The sequence below is a fragment of the Lepidochelys kempii genome, chromosome 5 (genome assembly GCF_965140265.1).
Source record: "Lepidochelys kempii isolate rLepKem1 chromosome 5, rLepKem1.hap2, whole genome shotgun sequence".
In the NCBI taxonomy this organism is placed as follows: Eukaryota; Metazoa; Chordata; order Testudines; family Cheloniidae; genus Lepidochelys; species Lepidochelys kempii.
Window position 1 is genome coordinate 126,124,509 of NC_133260.1, and position 23,143 is coordinate 126,147,651.

Below are 23,143 nucleotides of genomic sequence, written 5' to 3' on the forward strand. Positions count from 1 at the left end.
GCTAATTTAACCCTGACTTTACTGCAAGCCAGAAAACATTGATATGATTGAACCTTGGTTCTTTAGACAATGGATGAAAGCTCCCATTATCTATCCAAATCACAGCAACTCATTTACCTTAGAGCTTCTCAGAGCTCTTCAGGTACAGGCTGTCCCTGCCCCGGCCAGGCCTTTGTTTACTCTGTGGGATGCATTTCTCCTGTTTTACAGTGCATGCTTCAATCCCTGGTCTGCCCTACATATACACACGTTTTCCCCGCTCTTTAAATCCATGCAGGCATATCTGGTTAAGCACTTCTAATTTTAGTTAGAAATAACTGCTCCCCACTGTGGTTAATTTTACTTTAGGTAATCTCTGAGGTTGAAGACAGGGGACAATTTAAATGTGAAATGAAATCACTCAGTCCTACATATTCATGTGCAGACACAAATGCACACTCTTCCAGCCTTGTTTTTATTTAATTTGCTGGCCCTGTTTAAAAATAAAAAGACCAATTTCAGCCACAAGTGCTAATATTTTCCCATGCTCTTTCTCGGCGTTTGGTTGTTCAGTCAAGGCAGCTTTGTGTGTGTGTGTATGATTTACTGGTCTGTGGCTTGCCACATGTCTTTAAAATTACAGTGCCCATTTCCTGCTGAAATAATTTCTACAAAGAGTGGCTCCTATTACAGCAAGAGTAGCACGGACGTCATGATTTATTATTATTTATGGTCCCAGGGCCTTGTTTATGCACGATGGGTTAGGTGCGCAGGATAGAAATGCCATTATGCAAATGACATTGAATGTCCTTACTGAGCCTAAATAATTTTTGTGTTGGACGATTAAACCTCATCTGTTATTGATATGGGCTGCAGTCGGGCTATTAAAGAGTCCCAACAGTACTTACTCCCAGTAATGGGAAAATAGAGAGGAAGAGGCTAAACAATTGCCTCAAGTGTGCTGTGATTGTCTGGTAGGAGTGGAACATAACAAACCCCCTGAATGGAAATCGTGTTTACTACTTAGGGATAAATAAAGAAGGGTGAACATGCAATAAATTACACTTTGTGATTTGAATCAGCACAGCAGTGCATTTGCGTACTTTCAATTTCTTTATTTAAATATATATATTTTCTTTTGGGGTAAATACTAGAAGTAGCCAGGAGTGATTCCCAGCCAGTACCGTCTCTGTATTTGGTGAGGGGGGGTGGATGGAGAACGAAGCCAATCTTCTCTGAGAACAAGGGAGAGACGTCGTCACTGGTCTTTTTTTTTTTCTTTTGACACAGCTGTGCGGTCACATTTTGATCAGTGTTGATAGCTTATGAATTCCAAAATTGACAAAATTTACAGAAAAATGAGGATAATCCATCTTCCTTAGCAGCCTGTCAGGAGCTGGCTATACTTCATAATCCTCAATTACAGATGCTATTTTCAGACATTTACATGCAGATATTAGAACAAAATGAAAATGAGAAACAAAGAGAGAGTGGAAATTCAGCTATTTATATGTATAAAAGAAAAACAACAGGTAAATTCTAGGCATTTAGATTGGATTTGGGGTCCCGGTAGCAGAGCTGAGAGTGACTGTATGTGTTTGTGGATTTCAGTATGAAACAGTCAAATGCAGCCTATATTTTCAGCATGCAAATAATCTGAAGGTTTAGGTCAAAAACAAGTCAGTTATTCTGAAGTATCAGAGTAAATGTGATATTGGCAAGGTGCACTAAATAATTCCCACTCTTCTAGGGAGATCTCTGGGGTTTGCCCCAGTTCTAATTGGATTTGGGCTAAAATGAAGCACAGCTGTTAATTTTTTAAAACATATTTTATAAAAGAGAGCTTCATACAATATTTTGTTCAAAGTAAAAAAAGATGATTCCGTCATTTGAAATCAAACTTTCATCCCTTTCAAAAGAGTCACTACCATGTGTTCACTAAAACAAAGGGAATTTGGAGTTCATCCCTGATGGACTGTGTATATAGGAGCTACCCCAAAGAAGAATTGGGTTCAGTGATAGTGCTAGGCAGAGTAGAAAATGTGATGTAAATAATAAAATGATGGGGCAGTGGGGGAGCGAATAGGTTTTGATATATAGCTCTTCAGCTCCCTTCCCAGTTCAACTCCAGGGGAGGTCAGGAGGAGGGTTTTGCAATGAAATTTCCATTCCCATAAAATTTAAGACAGAACTGCACTGATGCCCATACAGCTGTATGTGGTACTGGGCCTCTGAAAAGCTGGGGAGATTAATTAGAGCTGCTTTGGATTAAAGTCTCTGAACCATGTCAAATGTTACATTCCCCCCCCCCCCCCCCACTTGTGAGCCTGACATAGGGCTTCAGTGGAAAGCATGCCCAGTGCTTGTTAGTTCTACCTTTATTTGTTTATTCTTCCTGCATTGTGACACTCTGACATGACTATGTTAAGTTCTAGCCCTTCTAATGAAAATTATGGTAATTCCATGGCCATATTTGATCAGTGGATGGTGGTGGGAAGGTAGGAAAACCCTAGAGATGTTGTCTTTTGGTTCTGGAAAAGAGCACGGAGGCAGATCTTGGTGACCAAATCCAAGTCTCCATTCCATATGTGTGTGTGTGTCTCTCTCTTCAAAGAAGGTCTGTTTTTCCCCAGAGAGTTCAGCTAGCCGACTGCCTGGTGGAAGGTGCCCTAAGAATCCTTGTACATGGGTTGGACAAAAGAGAGAACAAGTAACAATGAGTTTTCAGAGATGTTTTGGTCTCAGCACTTCTAGTCATAGTGGATTTTGTTGGGTTTTTTTTAATTGGATATGTCCAAGTTGAGTGCCAGGTGCTTGTGCAAAATATGCCAGCCAAGGGACCTGGTTAACTAAGAGTATGTAGAATTGGGCACATAATTTTCTTATCATACATCATTCATGATGCACCATGATGACACCACCACGTCAACATCTATCCTTGAAAAGATAGAGAAGAAGCAGCGGTGTTGCTTTTTAGAGGGAAAGGTCTAGTGTGCACCACTTTATCATGCTACAAAATCATTAGCTGAAAGGGAGGGCAAAGGGACAGATTCTATATGCACAAAACAGCAACAAAAAGACAACAAATCACTTGGATTATTTTTGTATTTTGACAGTTCAACCTGCTAGCATATTGTACACTGATTTCCTTTCACACTACTGTGTTCCCAACACCAAAAGGTACCTATACAATACAAAGGAATGAAGAAATATCAGTTGGTTGATTTAATTTTTCAGAGTTGTGGTTTGGAATATTGAGCAGCCGAGAAAAGCAAAGCATGTGTGTCCGGCTGAGTTCTGTATAGCGCCTCTGAAAGGTTCCTTTTAGTGCAAATGAGACATCCCTTTTCTTTCCTCCCATCACTTGGCCTTCTGACAAGGTTACATATTTTCAGAATGCAAAATAAGTAGGAGGGGAAAAAAAGGAAAACATTTTATTTTAGCACTTTTTCCCTACCACTGGGCCTGGATCACAATAATACATCACAGTAATCCCAACTAGTATAACACAAGACTGAAGGTGTTCTAGCCAGGTGATCTATTCCAGTTTTCTCTCACCTGTTTTTTTTTCCGGTGTTCATACACTTTAGGAAAGCCACCTTTCCCCTGGGCCCCCTCTTAGTATGCTACTCTGGAATAAAAATCCAATAACTGCATCAAAAAGAAAATCAAGATAAAGCTGGCCACAGCCACTCTTTCTCACTAACCCTAACTCAGTTTGCACCCACAAAGGTCTATATCACCCCAGCTACAGCTGCTGTGGCCAGAGGCACTAGTGTATTGCTCATTCATAGAATAGCTCTTGAAGAACAGTAGTATCAAACTGCCATACCTCATTTTCCTTCATTTTTTTCCAACAAACAAACTGGGAAAAGACCTAGTGTGGCACTAAGCAGAGTTTTAAAAAAACCCTTTAGGTGTTAAATGTGGAAGTTCACCACGCAGTACAAGATCTGTACTCTTTTACAGGTAGTCCAACCAAAATATTCCCCCAGATAGGTGCAAGAAAGGACAAAGAAATTAAAAGTAGCTCAAAGACAAAAGGAAATTAAAAGTAAAGGCTCCTTCCTTCCTGTCTAGTGGAAGGAAATAGACATAAATAACTGAGGAAAGCTGACTCTCTGGAAGTCTAGGAAAATGAGTCAAGGTATATAAAGAAGAAAACGGAGGTGTCACAGTCCAAAATTGGGGGCGGGGGTGGAGTTAGGACATGAAAACCAAGTCCCAGAGTCTGCATATGGAGAATATTGCAGTGCTATAGTTGAACATGCTTTGAACATGGCTGAAATGTATTCATCGTCAACCTCTCATAGATCATTGTGCAATGAGAGCATATTAAGAACAGTACATAAGATCTGTGTACATTATATCAGTTCTGCCATGGTCAGAAAAATCCCAGCTGAGTAGTTTGGATCATCCAAGGAGCTTCAGCTCCATAGAACTCTGTGCATGATATAAGCGAAAGGCCTCTGTACAGATTAAAAAACAACCTTTCTACAGAGTGCCTGTGGGAAAGCTCAACTCAGAAAGGCAAATGATATCCTGACCTGTATCCACTGGATACAGTGGAGGTAACTACGTTGTGTAGGTAACTACGTTGATATTTTTTGCCTATTTTGAACTGGCCAGCTGACGTAGGAAGCCAGTTGTGGTAATCAGATGTGTATCGGTACTAATTCTGGTTCTATTTCATGGTAAAAAAAAATGCAGAGTGAATTTGAAACCAGTGGAGAAGTACTGGTAGGAAATCTAACCTCTGAACTGTCTTCAGTCTTTAGCATCAAAGGGTTATTTTAAACGAAAGGTTAGAATGTAAGATACTGACAATATCATTTGACCTGTGTCTCCCAGGCCAGAATCCACAACATGCTTCCATCACCTGAAAGCATGTGTCACAGGAAGGATGTTCTTAAAACCAAAGTGCTGGTCGACTCTTCACCATCCTGCTTCTGCACCTTCTTTTCTCCACCCAGCATCTAGGTTTCTCGTGACAAAGAATAGTGATTGGGCATGTCACAGAATGGAAAAAGGACTTAGGACCAGGTTCTCATTTGGTGGGGATCGGCGTAGCTGTGTTGACATCAGTGAAGCCATGCCAGTTTACACCAGCTGAGAATCTAACCCAGAAAGTGAAGGAGAGAAATCTAACCCTGGAAGCCAGCAGGAGTATCACTAGCAAAAATGGCTAGTGATTGTGGTTTTTTTCCAAAGGCCCTAGAGCTTGTGGAAAGCTTATGCATTTCCTTGACATCCTGATGTGGGCAGGATTACATAGGCACATGAAAGCTGTTTGCGTACAGGTGGAAGTATGTTCCCACAATAAGAGGCTGGTGGGTGTCAGGGAAAATCCTTTACTTCTTGGGGACTGGAAGAGTAGCTCAGGAGAAAACTGCTGTTTTCTTCTGAGGGTGGAGTCAAGAAACCCAGACTGTTCCAGGCTCTGCTCCTGATTTGTATTACTTTGGGAAAGTCACTTACATGCTCTGAGCCCAGTTGGCTACAGGCAAAAGAAGGTACCACTCCATTAAAGGCAATGGGATTGGCCTACCTGTGCCAGCAATAAATTTGGCACTCTGTGCCTCAGTTTCCCTTTTGTAAGAGAGGCCTGGTACTACTTTTCTCAAACAGGTATTGTAAGAGTTAATTGTTTGTAAACAAAGTGCATCGGCTATGTCCTCTGATCAAATGCAATGCTGTGTAAATACAGACACTTGGCCTGTGACTTCCTGCATACATGCAGAACATCTCTTTGGTGCCGCTGGTGGCACTGTTACAGACAGACCTTATTCAGTCCAGACAGTGGTGTCTCTTTGTTTGTTTCCCTTTAGACAGAATGCCTATCTCTCAGGCATGGATGCACCAGGCAGGTTGCTACTGTTAGTCAATCTTCAGCGTATACAACATCCCATCCTCCTGATTGTAGATGGGTTGGGGGAGAGGGATGCAGAGAGAAATCTCACATTATAGTTCAGAAGCTTTTTTTTTCTCACTGCTCTCCTTTTATATATTCTCCTTCTTACATTTCTGTGTTTTCTTTCTCCTTCATGCTATGGCAGTGGTGCTCCATGCTGATGAGACAATACTTGGTGCAACCCCAGGCAGTCATTTTTCAGGTAATTTCTTAGGGTACCAAACACCCGACTCATGCTTTTTCAGGTATCAAGCTGGTTGGGTTTCCCCGATTATGAAGGGGTTCTTTGGTTGTACCTGGGTAGGTTGGGTATTTTCTTTCCCTGGCTATTCCTAGTCCAAAGACCATGGGGCTGTGTTGCAACTAGAAAAGCCAAAGAAGTAACATTCTTAGATTAATGATCAGTCCCCACGGCAGCACAATTCTAGAATGTAATTTAGGTTTTTGGCAACTAATTATGAATAATCAGTGGTTAGGGTCAGTAGGGATGAATTTCTGATAGAGTCACAAGATTCAGGAGGAGGAAGGATCTTCATTCTTGATAGTGAGAGGAAAGGCTCCTCCAAGAGTTGTTAGTTTAGCAAGCTTTGCCTTTTTTGGCTTAATGGTCGGATGTATAGCAGTGATGCGCTGTGTGCGTGGAAGAGGAAGCAGAAAAGATGATAAAAGGTCCACCCTATGTGAGTCGATGACAGAGCCCTTGTTTTGTTCAGTGGTGGTTACGTGCACGTCCAAGGCTCTAGTGTTCCAATACCATCCCCAACTGTAGAACACAGAAGCTAATCTTTTCTTTAGGGACTGACTTGGAACCATCAGTGTTATTAGGACTGCCTGCTCTTTCTGTGTGTCTCTCTTTGCTGTGCGTGTGTCTGTTAAGCTTTGCGGGGCAGAGGATCCCCTGTTTTTACTTGTTTGTGACTTGCTGGACCTACAATGCTGATGTATGAAGTAATAACAATTATAATCAGTCCCAGAGCTTAATGCACCTGGATTCTGCAGGGAATGAGGGGAATTTAAGTTTGGACTCTTTTGTTGGGTTTATAAAATAGAGGCTCTCTTTCTGCTCTGTACTCCAAGTTCTTAGCTTCTATTGAGGCAAATGTTGGCTCCAGTTGTTTAATTGGCTTGTTAACATACCCTACAGCTCTGCAGTGTGAACTGCTTTTTCCAGGACGATTGTACTTTCTGTTTCCAAAGCCGTATGAACAGTGGTAAATGCCAGTCTAAACCTGGCACAAGATGGGCATTGTTCATTTCATCACAGCTGTCTTGGCCTGGTACCAGCACACGCGAGGCATGTACATATGGAGTGCACTGCCACGAAACGCGGGAATGCTGAGCACAATAGTGGGCACCATCAAGGGTGCTGCCTTGTAGTCAGGGTCTCCTAACAGCTGCTGTTTTGGGGAAAACCCATACAGCAGTTAATGTTCTTCTCTCTCTGTTTGGGCATATTGCTTTCTGAGGGGATAAGTGGAAAAGCCATTGACCAGCAGGCAGCTGTGTTACTGATGATGTGATAAAGGGCTATGCTTTATCTGACTGAGGCTTTATCCATATTCCTCTTGCCTCAAGTACCAACAAACATGAGTAGGTATTGCTGGAGGATGGCTCAGTTCAGGGCCTTAGTGCTGGCCAGGCCATAGCAACAGGCCTGTAAAGTTGGCAGTCAGAGCCCCAGAGGAACTTCTACAATGTAGGGGGCTCCACAGTGGTGTCATGGCTCTGTATCATCCCGCAGCCCCTGGTGTAGGGTGTGTGTTAAGAGCATGGGAATGGGCGCATGGCCGGAACACCACTGTATTCTGGCTATTCCCAGCTGATGAAAGAACCCCTTGGGCCCTCAGCTAGGTGCAAACTTGGACCATGCTGAGGCTGCTCTGACCTGTGGTAGGCTAGCCATCCCCAGACCATGGAAGGCTCATAGGTGACCTAAAGCCACCTTTGCTGCCTCCTTATTCTGACATCCTGGGCTGAGTTAGTGATGAATTTCCACACATTTTTTTCTTAAAGCCAGTAGTAGCTTCATTTGTTCCAACCTGCAGAAGGTGTCTCAAAACTCAGGGTATTGCACCAACTTTGGCAGATCCTATTTTATATGCCTAAGATAGGCATCCAGACCCATAGGGTTAGAGGGGACCACAAGAGTCATCAGGTCTAACCCGCTGCCAAGATGCAGGATTTGTTGGGTCTAAACCATCCAAGACAGATGGCTATCCAGCCTCCTTTGGAAAATGTCCAGTGAAGGAGCTTGCATGACCTTCCAGGGCACTCTGTTCCATTTTCCTACTGTTCTTACAGTTAGGAAGTTATCAATAAGCTTTCTATGCTGTGGTCAAAAAGAACAACATTGGCACCAGGAGCATCTTTACAGACATGAAGTGAAAGAGTGGGGAAGTACCTGCTGACTTTCCAAGTCTGTTTGAGTGGGGCAAGCAGTGAGTTCTGTGCAAAAACTCTTAACTACAAACTTTTACTGTAGCTATCGATACTAATTCTTGTACAAAGTTTAAGGCTTCTTTTACTGGGAGTATAGAAAATATCTTCTGGTTTGATAAGCTTTGTTTGCCCTTATGTTTTGGAGTAATTATAGTTGAAATGTGAGGTCTAATCCTGATATTCCTTGATCCAAAACCTGTTACTAGAGGTTGTGAGTCCAATATAATGAAAGGAGAAGAAGGGTAAAATGTATAAGCATTGTAGACAGTTCCCGGGCCTATAAAACTTGCATTTTGCTGACAGTGAACATATTAGTTGCAAGTGCAGTTGCAATAGCAGTGGAAACCATGCTGCTAGCATAGAAATCTTTAGCATGATTGCTGAGAGTTGGCCAAATTTAGACCCGCTGTAAGTGGGTCAATAGAAGTGCATCCATTTACACTAGGTCTGAATTTGGCTCAGTATGTTGGCACAGTTTGATGTTTTATATCAGGCAGCTTCAGACTGTAACTCTTTTTACAAAGTGTTAATGGTGCTAGTTAGACTCATCACAGGGTTTGTCTACACTACAGTCAGAGGTGTGATTGCAGCAGGAGTAGATATATCAGAACCAACTTTAGCTGGCTTGGGTACCGTTAGCAGTGATGTCATGGCAGCACAGACTTCAGCATGGGCTAGTTATCCGAATACATACCCAGGATCCCGGATGGGCTTGTTCATCTCATGCTGAAACCTGTGCTGCTATTGGTACCTGATCTAGCTAGATTAAAACTAGCTCAGGTATGTCTACACCTGCTACAATCACACCCGTGACTGCAGCACAGACGTATTTGAAGTGCTCTAGGTAAGCATTAAGCTGCATCAGTACTGTGCCTTTAAGTGAACTGTCATCAACATTATAATTAACTTCAGCTCGTTCTAGTGAAAGAAGGATTCTAACCACTGAACAGGGCAGATCTATGTACTCCAGTGTAACAGCACGTATTAAATAAATGCTACTTTTTCGGAGGAAATTTTGTGTGCTCTCTTCTCCTTTACAGAATATGCTAACGCACAACTTGACTTCAAGAAGTCAGGGTTTCCCTGTGCCAAACTGCTCACACAGTCCCATAGTGCTTATTACTCCAGTAAATTAACTTTCAAAGGCACTGAACATCTTTACAAGACGACGACATGAGAAGGTCTGCAGTGGTATTCAGGACCCTCTGAAGGATTAGGGGATATGATAGGGTTTTAATAATCAAGGCTAGCGAAGATGAAGGCATGGATGTCGTGGAGTGGAAGTAGTGGCATACGCAGAGCTGTTGAGGAAGTGCTGATGAGCAGATAGGCACACCCACAGATGTGTCAAGACAAGGAGCATTTCAGACTCAAGAAGGGGCAGAAGACTCTGAGGAGTGAAGGAGACAGGACACGTGAGGTTATGCTTTAGTATTTTCACCTGCCTGAAAAATCTTGAGCCCAGAGAGTATCACGCAATTGATCCTCTGACAAGATACCATGATGATGACACCAGCAGTTATAAGCTTGGCCACAAATATTTGGCACACCCTCCAGCAAGTGCTCCCTGGGGCAGCCCGTCATGATGCCGGGTGACCCTGGCGCGTTGTGCAGCTTGCGTCTGAAGCCTACTCTTCAAGAGGAGCTTGTCTCTGTTACTGTGAACCTGCCATTATGGGGTTATAAGTATACATTCCTGCTAACTTTAATAACAACTGTGCTACAGAGGCACAAATATCGACAAACCCTGATATTTATGCCAAACCCCAAGCAGAGTTCTCTGTCTCAGACCATGCACTGAAATCATCTTATGCTTCACCGATAATTTTGAAAAAATCTTGTATTTAGGAGCAATCATGTTTACACAAGATGTTTTCTGCATTTCTCCTTACATTATTAAGGTTTTAAAAGGGATTTATAGAGTGCCTTGAAAATATACGGGGCCAGTTTCACCACTGCATGACTCCAGTGTTGCAGTACAGTTACAGTGGCTTAAACTGCAGTAGCACAGTGCTAAATCACCCCAATTTTTAAGTTTATTTGTTCCGACTACTTATTCTTCATTGAACTCATAACCCCTGATTGCTCTGCACAGGGTTATCATCTCACTAATAAGGGATCATGGCATTGAGGGAAGATGAACTCAAAAAAGTAGATTCTAGTTTTGTGTAAATGGCCCTGAAAATAAAAAATTCCGGGGGGAGGGAAATGCAGATAAACGTTCTACCACATACGCAGATATAGGGCCAGATCCCCAGCGGCTGTGAGCTGTCAGAGCTCCGTTGGCTTTCAGTGGTGTCAGTGGACGTTGTCAATCTTACTTTGGTGGAGCCATCACTGGCCCCTGATGTTTAAAGTTTCCCATAAGAGATCAGTGGATCTTTAATATACGCAGGTGATGCTTGATCTTATTTATTTTAAAATAAATTTGGCATTGGAAATGCATTGGCAGATGGGGTGCCGAGGCTGTCCGTGAGCCCTCCTGCAGTAACTAGGTTTGCCTAAGTATGCTTTATTGCTTACAACTTGACCTGAAAGGAACTACTGTGTTCTTCAGTGGGACATGGTTGCAAAACATTTCTGCTTCCATCTTCTCTTCAGGCATGTCTTTCTCTACAAGTGTGACTAGTGCAATGAGAACATTTTGATTGTGTTACCATGAACTATTACTGAACTGTAACTGGCAAATGACTTACTTTCAACAGTCACCAACTTTGGTCTGCAAGACGCTGCCACACTGAAAGATTTTGTTGCTTAACAATAATAATCTTGGATCCTTTTAGTAAAAAAACCAACCATTTTTTGTTCTACCAAAGCATCAGAGACAAAGATGAGACATGCGTACTGTGGGTTACTAATGACAGATTTAGCAGCACACTTTAAATGTTCTTTGCCTTTCACATGGATAATCTGATAGAACAAAAGGCTTAGGTTTGTGTTTTTTGCATTGTATGTAATTGTGTTATACTGCATGTATCAGAAAAAGGTTGTTGAATATCAGATACACTATTGCTGAGGTATCTCTTGCTTCCTTTTCCAGACGACAGAATACTCAGCCATGGCATCATTAGCTGGCGGATTAGATGATATGAAGGCCAATTTAACAAGCCCTACTTCAGCAGAATTAGGAGCCAGTGTTCCAGGACCACAATCCTACCCTATCGTGACAGGTAAGACATCTTGGGAGACTGATATATGTTGAAAAAGAATGTGTTTGTTGGCCAACTGGAGGAAGAGCTGAATGGTATTTTGCTGCTCCTGCCAACTCACTATCATTTATAAGAGAGACATAAACATAAGAAGTGTCACTATTCTCTTGAGAAAGTCTCAACGTTGGTGTGAGTTCATAGCTGTTCAAGCAGTTCCAGGCCAGATGCTCAGCTGGTGTAAATCAGTGAAGCTTCCTTAAAGTCAGTCGAGTGAGACCAGTTTGCACCAGTGGAGGCTCTGGCCCTCCAAATCTGATCCGAGTACCAACACGTCATAAAAAGTGAGGACTTGTCTCTGCTTTGGGTGTTGCAGTTTGTTTATCATGAAAGTGTTTGGCATTTGCAACTGGCCTGAATTTTGATGGCATTTCAGATTGGATTGAATTTCTGATGCATCCGATCCCTCCAAATACAGATGCTTTGGACCACGTTTGGAATTCCACTCTTGCTGTAGGGTTTGGCTTTTAGAAGAAGCAATAATTCATTATAGTAGTGTTAAGTCAACGGTATTTGTGGAACAGTCATAGCCATTGAGAGGAGGTTAGGGACCAGTGGCCACAACTAGATTTTGATAACTTTCATTGGCTGAGTCAGCTACATCACTTGGGACTAGACTGCACAAAATGCAATAGAATGTCAAAATATTTTCCTAAGAATCACTCACGACTTAGAACATGAGCCTCTAGAACTCAAGGGTATATTTTACCTACACTTAAACTTTTTCTTTTGCTTTTTTTAATGACACTTGGTGACAGTCCATATTTCAGCCTCAGATTTTTCTCCATTTTGCCTACTGTGGAGTTTCATTTTGGCCCAGGTCCTCCAAGGTTTTGAGGCACTAACTCCCATTGAAATCAGTGTGAATTAGGTGCCTAAATACCATTGAAGATCTGGGCCTTAGCTGCTGAGCAGAATGTTGTGACATTTTTAGGTTGCTGCCATGTTGTCTTGAAAGCACGGCAGTCGTGCAGAGTCTGTGAACAATTCTGAAAACACAAGTTAATGCACAGTTACTTCTGCGCAATGCAGAATCAACCTTGGGAACTTATTGCCAAGAGCTTAGCTGGATTCAAATAAGATCAGACAATTATATGGTTAATGAGGAAATCCATATTTCTAGTAAGTAGGATATACCTATATATACACCTATATATTGGAGGGAATATAAGTCATCATGCTTCAGTACATAAGGTAAACACTGAGTGATGGGAGTTAGGAGCAGTGCTCCCTCTGAGCAGGTTGTTCCACAATTGCTCACTACAGAGCCTCTTACATTTTCCTCTGAAGCATTGGGTACAGGTCACTGCCAGAGACAGGAATTGCCATGGCAGATCAGACAATGGAATTGCTTTTAGGATCTGATCCAATGCCCATTGAATTCAAGGGGAGTCATTCCACTGACTTTAATGCCCACTGGATCCAGCCCTGAGAGCACAGTTCAAAGACCCACCTAACTGATAAAGTTTGCTCACCATAACCAAGGTTGTTGAAGGGGGGGAAAAAGGCAGAACTTCCTAGAAGCGGGGAGAACAAATGTGTGGCATGTGTTGGTCAGACTGCTTGATGAACTATTGGGAGGTGTGCAATAGCATGGACAGCAGTGTAAGAATCTCTGTAGAACAGAATAGAAGTGCACGGTGCAGGTCTAATTTGCCTGCAAGTGTTCAGCACTTTGATGCTCAGGTGATGGGTGCTAAAGGAGAATGTAAGAAGCAAATTAGGAGGGCAGCAAGTAACAAGAAATTCTGTGAAGCTGAGAAAATCAGAGATGTTGGGTGGATCACCAAGGAGCAATTAAAGAGGATAAGAACAATGCAGAGGAGCTAAATATTTCTTTGCATCAGTCTTCCCCAGAGAGGATGTTGAGTGAATATCTACCTATCTGAGATCTACACCTTGCCAGTGATAGGATGAGGCACTATGAAAGACTAAGGGCTTGTTTAGATGGGGAGTTAGTGTGTGACAAGCTGGGGTGTTAATCTACAGTGCACTAGCTTACCAGGCACCAAAAGTTCCCTGGTGCTTATTGGCCTACTCCTGTTTCAAACAGGAGAAATTGTAGTGCGCCACTGTCGTGGAGTCCATATGGGCAGTTAGTGCATGGCATGCTAAGGCAGGGTAGACTTACAGCCCAGCGTGCTGTGCACTAACTCTGTGTCTAGACAAGCCCTAAGGTATCAGAAGAGCTGATGCCAGTTCAAACTGGTAAATCGAATAGCAACAAGTCCCCAAGAGAAGCTAATATTCATCCAAGAGTTCTGAAGCAACTTAACAGTGAAGTAGCTGAGTGGCTAAGAAAAATATTCATACTGTCTTTAAAATCTGATGTTATGATGGAGAACTGACATCACAAATGTACCCGTCTTTATTATTAAAGTCAGCGAGTCACTTAACGTACTTTTCATCCTATTGAATTCAATGAGACTTAAGCACATGGTTAGGTGCTTTGCTGAATAGGGGTATAGGTATGATCCTTTGCATTGCAGACCAGTGAGTCCTACTTCAGGACCACATACATTGGTGAAAGAGAGTCATAATATATCTTGATGAATGTGCTCGGATAGAGGAAACCCACCATGGCTTCCATAAAGGGCTATCATGTCTCTCGAAAGTACTAGACACTTGAAGTATGTTAACAAAATAGTGGATGAACTAACTGATATAATTTATTTGGACTTTCAAAAGCATTTGACAAAGTCCTTCACACAAGGTTATTAAAGAAATTAACTTGCATAGAGTTTAAAATAACTCCTTCATGGATCTGAAACTGGTGTAGAGACAGAAAATAAGGAGTAGGAATAAATGGTCAATTTTCAACATGGCAGAAAAATTAACAGAGGAAGACTGTAAGGTTTTGTGCTAGGATCAGTGTTGTTTCACATATTCGTTAATGGTTTGGAGAAGAGGGTGAATTCTGGCATGGCAAAACTTACAGATGACACAATTATTCAAACTAGTCAAGACTAGAAAAGACTGGAACTTTTGAGGAATGTAACAACGTTAGATGTTTGGCAAGGGTATTTGATGAAATGCAGCGACGACAAATGTATGTTAGAATTTGAATTCAAATCACGTTGCAAAGCTCTAAATTAAACTCATGGAAAAAGTCCTGGGCACTCTCAGTGTAAACCTTTGGTCAACGTGCAGTGATGGTCAAAGAAGCAAACAAGTATTAGCATGTATAGGGTGAGCAAATATTGCAATCACATTATAGAAAACAATGGGACACATTTACCTGGAATATTATGTTCAGTTCTGGTCACCTCATCTCAGAAAGGATACAGCAGAAATAGATGAAGTCCAGAGATGGGTATTTAAAATGATTAGAGGCATGGAAAGGGTTAAAGTGTAAAGTGACACTGTAAATATTAGGACTAGTTAGTTTCCAAAATTGACAAATATAAAAGGAGACAAAAGAAGTATATAAAGTACTGAAGGTAAATTGGATGCCTGTATTTACTCTCTCATAATACAAGATCAAGGCATCTAACTTGCAATTTAAAATTAACAAAAGGAAATACATTCTCCACCCTTCACAATTAACATGTAGAACCTATTGCAACAAGATATCCCAGACGCTAAGAATTTTGTAGGGTCCAAGGGTTTCATCCAAACTGTTGAAGTCAATGGAAAGACTCCCATGTACTTGAATGGGCTTCGGCTCAGGCGCCTCCCAAAAGAACAGCTCCTTATATGGGTAATCAGAACACCCACCAGATAGGATAAAAAATAACTGAGATATAAGCCATTTCGGATCAGGGCATAAACCAACCACCAGCTGCCTGGGGCTGGGAATAAACTTGCATAAATTATTCTGCAGTTGTCCATTATAGCGCATTATACTTGCACCTTCCTCTGAAGCAGCCAGTACTGGCCACTATTGGAGACAGGATATTGGACTGGATGGACCACTTGTCTGCTCTGGCAGGACAGTTCCTGTGTCCCTGCATATTTTCCTGCATCTCAGAAGCAGCACTCCTTCCTATTCCCACCTAGACCTTTTGTGTAATGGGGGGATTGTAAAGCAAACCTTTCCCAGAGACTGTTCTCCGTGTGCCCTAGCACGAGCCCTATTAATAGGGCTGCCTCCCCTGAGAAAATACAGTCTTGTAATTCTTACTCAGGCAAAACTCCTATTTACTCCAAGGAAAGTTTGCCCAAGTAAGGAATGTGTGTCCAAACCTGCAGTGCATCCAGAATGTCCAGACCTGCAATGCACAGGAGTGACCATTTCCTCCCCATGATCCTAGAGTGATAAACTGGTCATTCTTTTTATGGGTTTATTTACTTATCTGGGATGGGCTAGCCAGTTATATTTACTAAAATAGAGTCTAGGGACCCTAGAAAAGCCACTACTTGCTTTGTTTTAAACTAGAACCAAATGTGAGTTCTTATGTGACGTTATAAGTAATTTTAACAAGTTGAATCGATCTGTTGGTTTATTTTACTAAGCCTAGAAAAAATTCTGTCACTGATCTTAGATGCGAGAGAGAGAGAACCATAACAACACAAGCGTTTCAGGAAGGGTGAAGTATATAATTCTTATCACACTGGAATTTACTGTCTAATGTCTGGGTTTATAATGGTATTCACATTAGAGTTCCACTAATACGTGCAGTCTTTTTTTGGTATTGTTTTTGATTTATCAGAAAAATCCATATGGCTAAAATATTTCTTTTTTTCTTTTTTTTGGTAATATCACTATGTGTCTTATGGTGTATCATGAAGCCTCAGACAAGATCAGAGCCCACTGTGATAGAGCTGTACATAAACATAGAAAGAGACAGTCCCAACGCTTTACAGTGTAAATAGACAAGACAGACAAAAGCTGGGAGAAAAACAGTATTGTCACCCCTATTTTATAGATGGGGAACTGAGTCACAGAGGAAGAAGTCTCTAGCACAACTAGTAATTAAACCCAGATCACCTGAGTCCCAGACTAGTACCTGAATCACAAACTACCATTCTTTGGACAATCAATAATAATAATAATATTGTAGTTTTAGAGATGTGCAAATTGGTTCAGATTAAATAAGAACCAGGCTGAATTCCAGCCTGTCCTGAGGTTCAAAGACATCTGGCTAACTTTTAATTATTGATAGTTTTTGCATGCTTCTGCACTTTCTGGTTCGGAGTGAAATAAGGAGAGAATCTGTCTTGTGATGTTTCCTACCTAACCAAAAGCAAGGACCTAGAGTACTGAAAATCTTACAAGAAGGCTTGTCCTTCGAAGACTTCCAGCCCGGTTTTGCAGACCTAAGATTTTAAGGTAGTTTGGATAAAGGTCAGCAAAGCAGTCAAACCTTGGTGTTTAAGTGTACCAAACCACTGAGCTTTTGAAGTCTGGTCTTTGCTGCTTTTACTTGGTGTTCCAACATATGTCACTATATAATAAACATGCTTGTTATAATAACTTCATTGTCGAGAGACCCAAGGGCAGTTTTATATTTAAAAAACTGTGACAAGTGAATTGTAAACTACAGCAGAAATCTTTGATTGAAATAATAATTTTTATAGGGAATCTTTCTGTTTTGTGTGAAGCAGACCAATGAATACCGAGTGGCCCATGTTTCAGCATACAGTAAACCAGTAATGTGCAGGGTGCTTAAAAAGCCCCATATTCCAGGACGAAGATCTTGAAATATATACTCATGAGAGTTTGAGAAATAGGTTTTATTGTGGCCAAGAAAACTAATCTGGTTCTTTTGCTAGGCTGAGATCTGCAGTTCAAGCTTCAGCAGTTTTTATGAAAAAGTCCAGGGACATTGCTGGGCTTCTATTTGCAAACTGACCGACGTCTAGTTCATATTGTGAGTCTTTAAGCCATCTCATAAAGCAGTTTAATGGAAAATAGGCTGAGAACTAAGGGGATAAGTAAATTAGGCTGAGAACTAAGGGGATAAGTGAATTATGATCACCGTTTTTCATTGTTCTTATTCCAAGACCATGGTTTGGACAGCAAAGCAACACTGAGAAATGAGATGTGAAAGATCCTCCGTGTAATCATTGATGTGAAGTGTGAGGTTCACATTTCCGAGCAGACTGGTAGATCAAATTGGTAGTGATATCATTTGAATAAAAAGCACTGCTTGAACATTGGCATTCATGCCAGCACATGCCTTTAAAAATAGGTCTAAGTTATGGCGAAAGGAATTGTTGATGACTGTTCTCAGTACTGCTTCATCCACAGACTCCCTTGCGTTATGGACCACTGGCTAACCGTCTGATTAGCGAACCACCTGATTTCTCTCCATCGTTTTTATGCCACATTAAATATTAAGTTAAAAAAATTCCTTCTCTTACTGCTTGCTGCCATGGTTCATAAGCACGCTCTCCATTTGCAAGCCAATGACATGTGCCTAGCCCATTACTGCTGTAGTCAGCAGTTTCCAAGCAGCTTCTGATTGTTACTAATTACCTGCAGATGCATTTTCTCCGCTCCAGCTTGCTGACTTCAGCTTGGTCGCTATCACTTTGAGAGGACAAAGTGGCACTGAAATTGACACCTCCACTCCGCTCTCCAATACTGCAGATTGGACAGATTGACAAATCCACAGGCAGTCCTGACTGCAGCTGGTTGGAGAGTCAGTTTGCATTAGCAGTGCCCAGAAGTGACTGGATGCGACTGTCGACTGGCCTAGCAAAGGAGCCAAATAAGAACATTTAATTTTAGTGGGAGCGGACACAAACTCTATCATTCAGTTAAAAGAAGACAGTTAAAACAAAGCATGCAAGGCAGATTTTGGTTTTGTTTTCTCAGCAGAACAGAGGAACCTTGTCATTTACCTCACCAGAAGCATTCAAGACCAACTAACCCTTCCTTAGCTTCCCTTCCAGGTTGCGGCAAAGGTAGCGCTAGAAACGTTGGACTTAGGTTTTCTCTCTATGTAGCATATTAGTAGTACTGGAACACTGGCTTTGGGCCTGATAACTTGTGTAGTCGCTGACCCCTGTGCAGAGCAGGAAGAAAATTCTACCTGATCAGAATGGGAGCATTTTATAGGCACTTTGCGCAGGTGTATACAACTGCAGGAAGAGCGAGGCAGAAGAGAATCCTCTAGGTGGTCTCCAACCAGATGTGGTGTAGTCAGCTTAGAAGGGAGCGTCCCCACAAAGCTCCATGTGTCTGCCTCCCTGATGGCAAGGGAGAGAGAAAAAAAGAACAAAGCTAGGAGCATGGTCCCCTTGAAAAACGTGATGACACACAGAAAGGGCAGGGGAGGAGGGAATCACTGAATGGTAGTCATGTTAAATTATCTGCTGTGGGCTTGTAGTGAGGGACTTGGGCCACCAAACCTAATTCATTCAGGACTTTGGTCTAAACTGAATGTAGAGTACGCAAGGAAAATGCACCTGGCTAAGTATACTGCTCCAGTTTTAGTAAACTCAACTCTGTGTTTATTTATGTAGATGTATCTGATACCCTTAGTATAGTATATTATACCAAGCAGCTATTTCTCCATAGATCCAAGTGTACAAAGCTAATACAAATAACATACGTATTTCTCACAGTCGATTTTCCCATATATGTTGCCAGGTTTATGTTAATATGAAGTGAATGTGGCAAAATGAAAGGAAACACACGTAATGCAAAGGACCTGTATTTATCCTGGGATCTATAATGAAAGACTGTAGTTACCGGATCCCTCGCCAGACTGTTTTGTGACTCCAGCAGTGCCTCAATTTATTCGGTAGCTTTGTCTCATTAATCTCTAGCCTACTTCGTGTTTTATTCATCCTGACAGGTGGTGGCTGCTATTTATGTGCCGGTGTTTTGCCAAAGCTTTTGTTGCATTTCTAATGCTGCGAACAATAAGGTAGGCAGGTAGCTGGCCTGGAGAGCTTTCCAACCATCGAACCTGATGGAAAGTGTTTAAAACAGACGATGATGCCGAAAACAACCCCCAAGCTGATCTCATTCCACTTGTCTTTTTAGATCATTACAGATTAGACTCAGTCTCCCCTGTGTAGGCAACTTGCCCAAGATCTGCAGGGAGTCTGTGGCAGAACCAGGAATCTAACACAGGTCTCCTACAATCCAGTCCTGTGCCTTAACTGTGGTTAACTTTCTGGGCATGCTGTAAAGTTAGCCTTTTTCCGCAAGCCACTGGATGAGAGGTGCGTTGATGGTCGGGTGATGCACTAGTCCAGTTGATTGGTATTTTTATCATGAAAACTAGCTTTTGTGGTGTTTGGAAGGGTAATCAATCGAGTGTGAGCCATGGTTGTGTTTGAAGGGTTTTAAAGCTCCCGGAGCCCAGGATGTGTGCACAAAAAATCTAAGGGTGTCAGCCCCAAGCTAACCAATCCCACTCCCATTGACTTTAAAGGGAGCAAAGTTAGGCCACTATTGAGTGCTTTTTGAAAACCTCACCCTAAGTAACCAAATAAAATATTTTAAAGTATGTACTAATAAAAGCACTATTCTGGGATACATGCCAAATATTAGTATATTCTTGTTTGTTCCTTTAGGACATAAATCACTCAGTGTCTTGTGTGCTTGGTATAGATCTGAGAAATTCTTGATCCAAAGAGGATTTATTGTAGCCACATTTCCTGGGGGGAAGGTACATGGTATGCTTCATCCCCCTCTCCCATGGTATTGATTCCAAAAAGATACCTGGGGGCAGATCTTCTGCAGATGTAAATAGCTATAGCTCCATTGAAAGCTAGGACCGTGTACACCTGACAAACACTGTAAGTGCTGGAATGTAGAGTATACAGATGGGGTCACCTTGGTATCCGTTATTTTAATAGTTCCATCTCCTGTTGATGTATATGTGATTGGCCATTTCTTAGAAATCCCAAAGGAAGAAATGAAACTTCCCAGTTGTGGGTTTTCCCCTTGGAACTTTTTAAATCTTCCTTTTCTAACCTCCTACCAGAAGATAACATGTTTTACGTCTGCCCTCATAAAAATGAATAAAATGCCTATGAGTTAGGATCTCAAAAGGCTACTATCGTAATTAGTGAATATATCCCAAAACATCTTCTGGGAATGTGTTTTAGGAGGAAGAGGGGAGTGCATAAGAGATCTTTAACTAAACCCATGTTTTCTTCCATTTGTCTGTCATTGATATTTCCATTATCTTAAGATCTGGCTCATTCATAATTATTGGTTTTAAATATATATATATGTAAAATATAAATTAGAGAAATATACATGTCTCATGTTTATAAGGAGCTGAGGTATTGCGGTCCTGGATGAACTATAAATACCTAAATAGACCAAATAAGTAGTTGACATGAAATAGAGTATGCAATTGTCATGGAATAAACTCTTACGGAGGGTTGCTAGAGTAAATACTGCCTTGCTTTGTTCTGGCTTGAATGACTCTGCAGACAGGCTTCCCTCAGATCATAACAGAATCACTGCCTTTTTTTTGCTTTTGTAAGTTTACCTTTTCTTTATTCTAGTCATGCTGAAAACAGAAAAAGTTTAACCAACTGATAGAGTGCAGCTCTCTTCAACCCTTATATACCCTCTGGGATTGATGCCAAGGTAGCCAAGAAAGGGCTATTTATCTTTTAGGCAGAGCACCTTATCTGACCTGCCTTTTCTGACCCCTTTTTGGATGATGATCTGAGGCAGCTAAATTACCTTTCATGTCAAATTGAAAATATAATGTGAAAATAAAAATAATAAAATGAAATTAAAAACTCACATTTATTTTTGAACAATACCTAAAAAAATAGGACTTTTCAGCCATCCTTGCACACTCAGAATTCCCCGTGAAGTCAATGCATGGATGAGGTGTACAAAAAATGTAAGCACAGGGTCCTAATTTCGTAAATGTCGAGTGCAAAAGTGGAACAGACCTAATAGTTCTGGGAAATTATTGTGTAACCTGCAATATCTGATCACTGAGGAAAATGCCCACTGGTTTTAGTTGTATACTTTATTTAAAGAATTTTAAAATATTTTTATCTAGTTGATTCTGAAGGTCATTTTTTCATAGTTGTTAATTTCAGGCCAAACCCTGGTCTCATAGAGAACAAGGAAGAGTTGCCATTGACTTCATTTGCGATCAAGATTTAGCCCATAAAGAACATTTACAGAACCTTGAATTTTTGAAAGCATTTAGAGAGGAAGGATGGTCATGTGGTTAAGGTACTCGCTATGCCTTTTTAAATCTGGCTTCAGTTCCCAGCTCTGCCGCTAGCTTCTGGTGTGACCTTGAACAAGTCTGGTGTGCCTTAATTCCCAATCTGAAAAAAAGGGCTAACACTTCCTTTGTGTGTCTTGTCTAAGAGAGCAAGATCTGTGGGGTAGGGAATTACTTGCTATTTGTTTGTGGCACTAGTCCCTTTTGTACTAGTAATTAGAGGAGGCTGGAAAAATGCCAAGATTTTGAAAATAAAATAAAAAAATTCATCCTCAATTGGGACAAAAAGCCAAAACGTCAACATTTTTTCTGAAACTAAAATTCCAAACAAATTTTTCCATAAAAAACATTTCATTTCCATAAATTCAAACCATTTCATCTTGATTTCGACCATTTTTTAATTTATATAAAATAACATACATTTCAAAATAAAAAGTTGTTTCAAAATGAAAAATTGAAACTTTTCATTCCAAAAAATGTCAAAATGGGACATTTCCAAATTGTTTTTTCCCAATTTTTTTCTAAACAAAATTCCACATATATCAATAAGATCTTGCAAAGCATTTCAGTGTAGCCAAAACAGTATTGACGGTAGCTTGGATTGTTAAAGGCAATTCGAACAAGTGGAACATAGCAGCGCACATCACTGGAAGTCTGACTATTGATGTTGTCAAAAGAGTTTTGACAAACATTTTTTGACCAGCTCTAATAATAATAGCAACAAGCCTTACTACAATGCCATTGTTGGGTCATATCAACTGTTTCTATATGGAAATTGTGAGTAGCGCTTGAACATTATCACCAGATTATAATTTAATTGCAGTGCAAAGCGGTGATAATAGATGCCTACTCCAAGAGCAAGAAAATGCCAGATTTACAGTTCACTCTCTATACTTAATACATAAACGTGCAGGTGCATTTTTCAGTAACCTGTTTGTCCCTCTGAATAGGGCCTGTCATGTTGTGAAAAAAGTCCCATAAGCTCCCTTGGACAGGCAGCCGATCTCAAAAACATGTCATTTTTAATGACAGTCCAGAGTTTAGCTGAAACATTGTTGACTTTTTCCATTTTTTGGTGAATTTTTGTCCTTCCATTCAAAAAGAGCAAGTGTGTCTGAGAAGGCACAAATATTATCACCCTGGCCCGCAAACTGCATAAGACTGTGTTGAAGAACTGACTGGTTCTGGTTCTTTCAAGACATACGGCCTGATCCTATTGGGAGTTTTATCATTGATTTAAACAGTGGTAAAAATGTCTCAGCATAAAGTATCCATATGAATAATTTGCATTTGTGTAGCATCTTTGCTTATTATCTTGAGAAATTTAGGGCTTGTTTTTCACGCTTATCTCCATTGACTTCAGTTGGAATCATCTCTGAAAACCACGCATAAATAGTGAAATCCTGGCCCTACTGAAATCTATGGAAATACTCTGTAGGGTTCAGGATCCACCTGAGGTGTCTCAACTTGGGCACCCAAAATTAGTGGATATTTTGTAC

At 41.1% G+C, this 23,143-nt stretch overlaps 1 protein-coding gene across 3 annotated transcripts in view; it reads left to right on the forward strand.

Moving 5' to 3' along the window:
* Positions 1–23,143, forward strand: part of PAX5 (paired box 5) — a 321,622-nt gene that overhangs the window by 111,069 nt on the left and 187,410 nt on the right. For all 3 annotated transcript variants that reach the window (XM_073345749.1, XM_073345747.1, XM_073345748.1), the window contains exon 7: positions 11,370–11,499. In XM_073345749.1, coding sequence (XP_073201850.1) covers positions 11,370–11,499 — 130 coding nt within the window. The remainder of the gene's footprint in view (positions 1–11,369; positions 11,500–23,143) is intronic.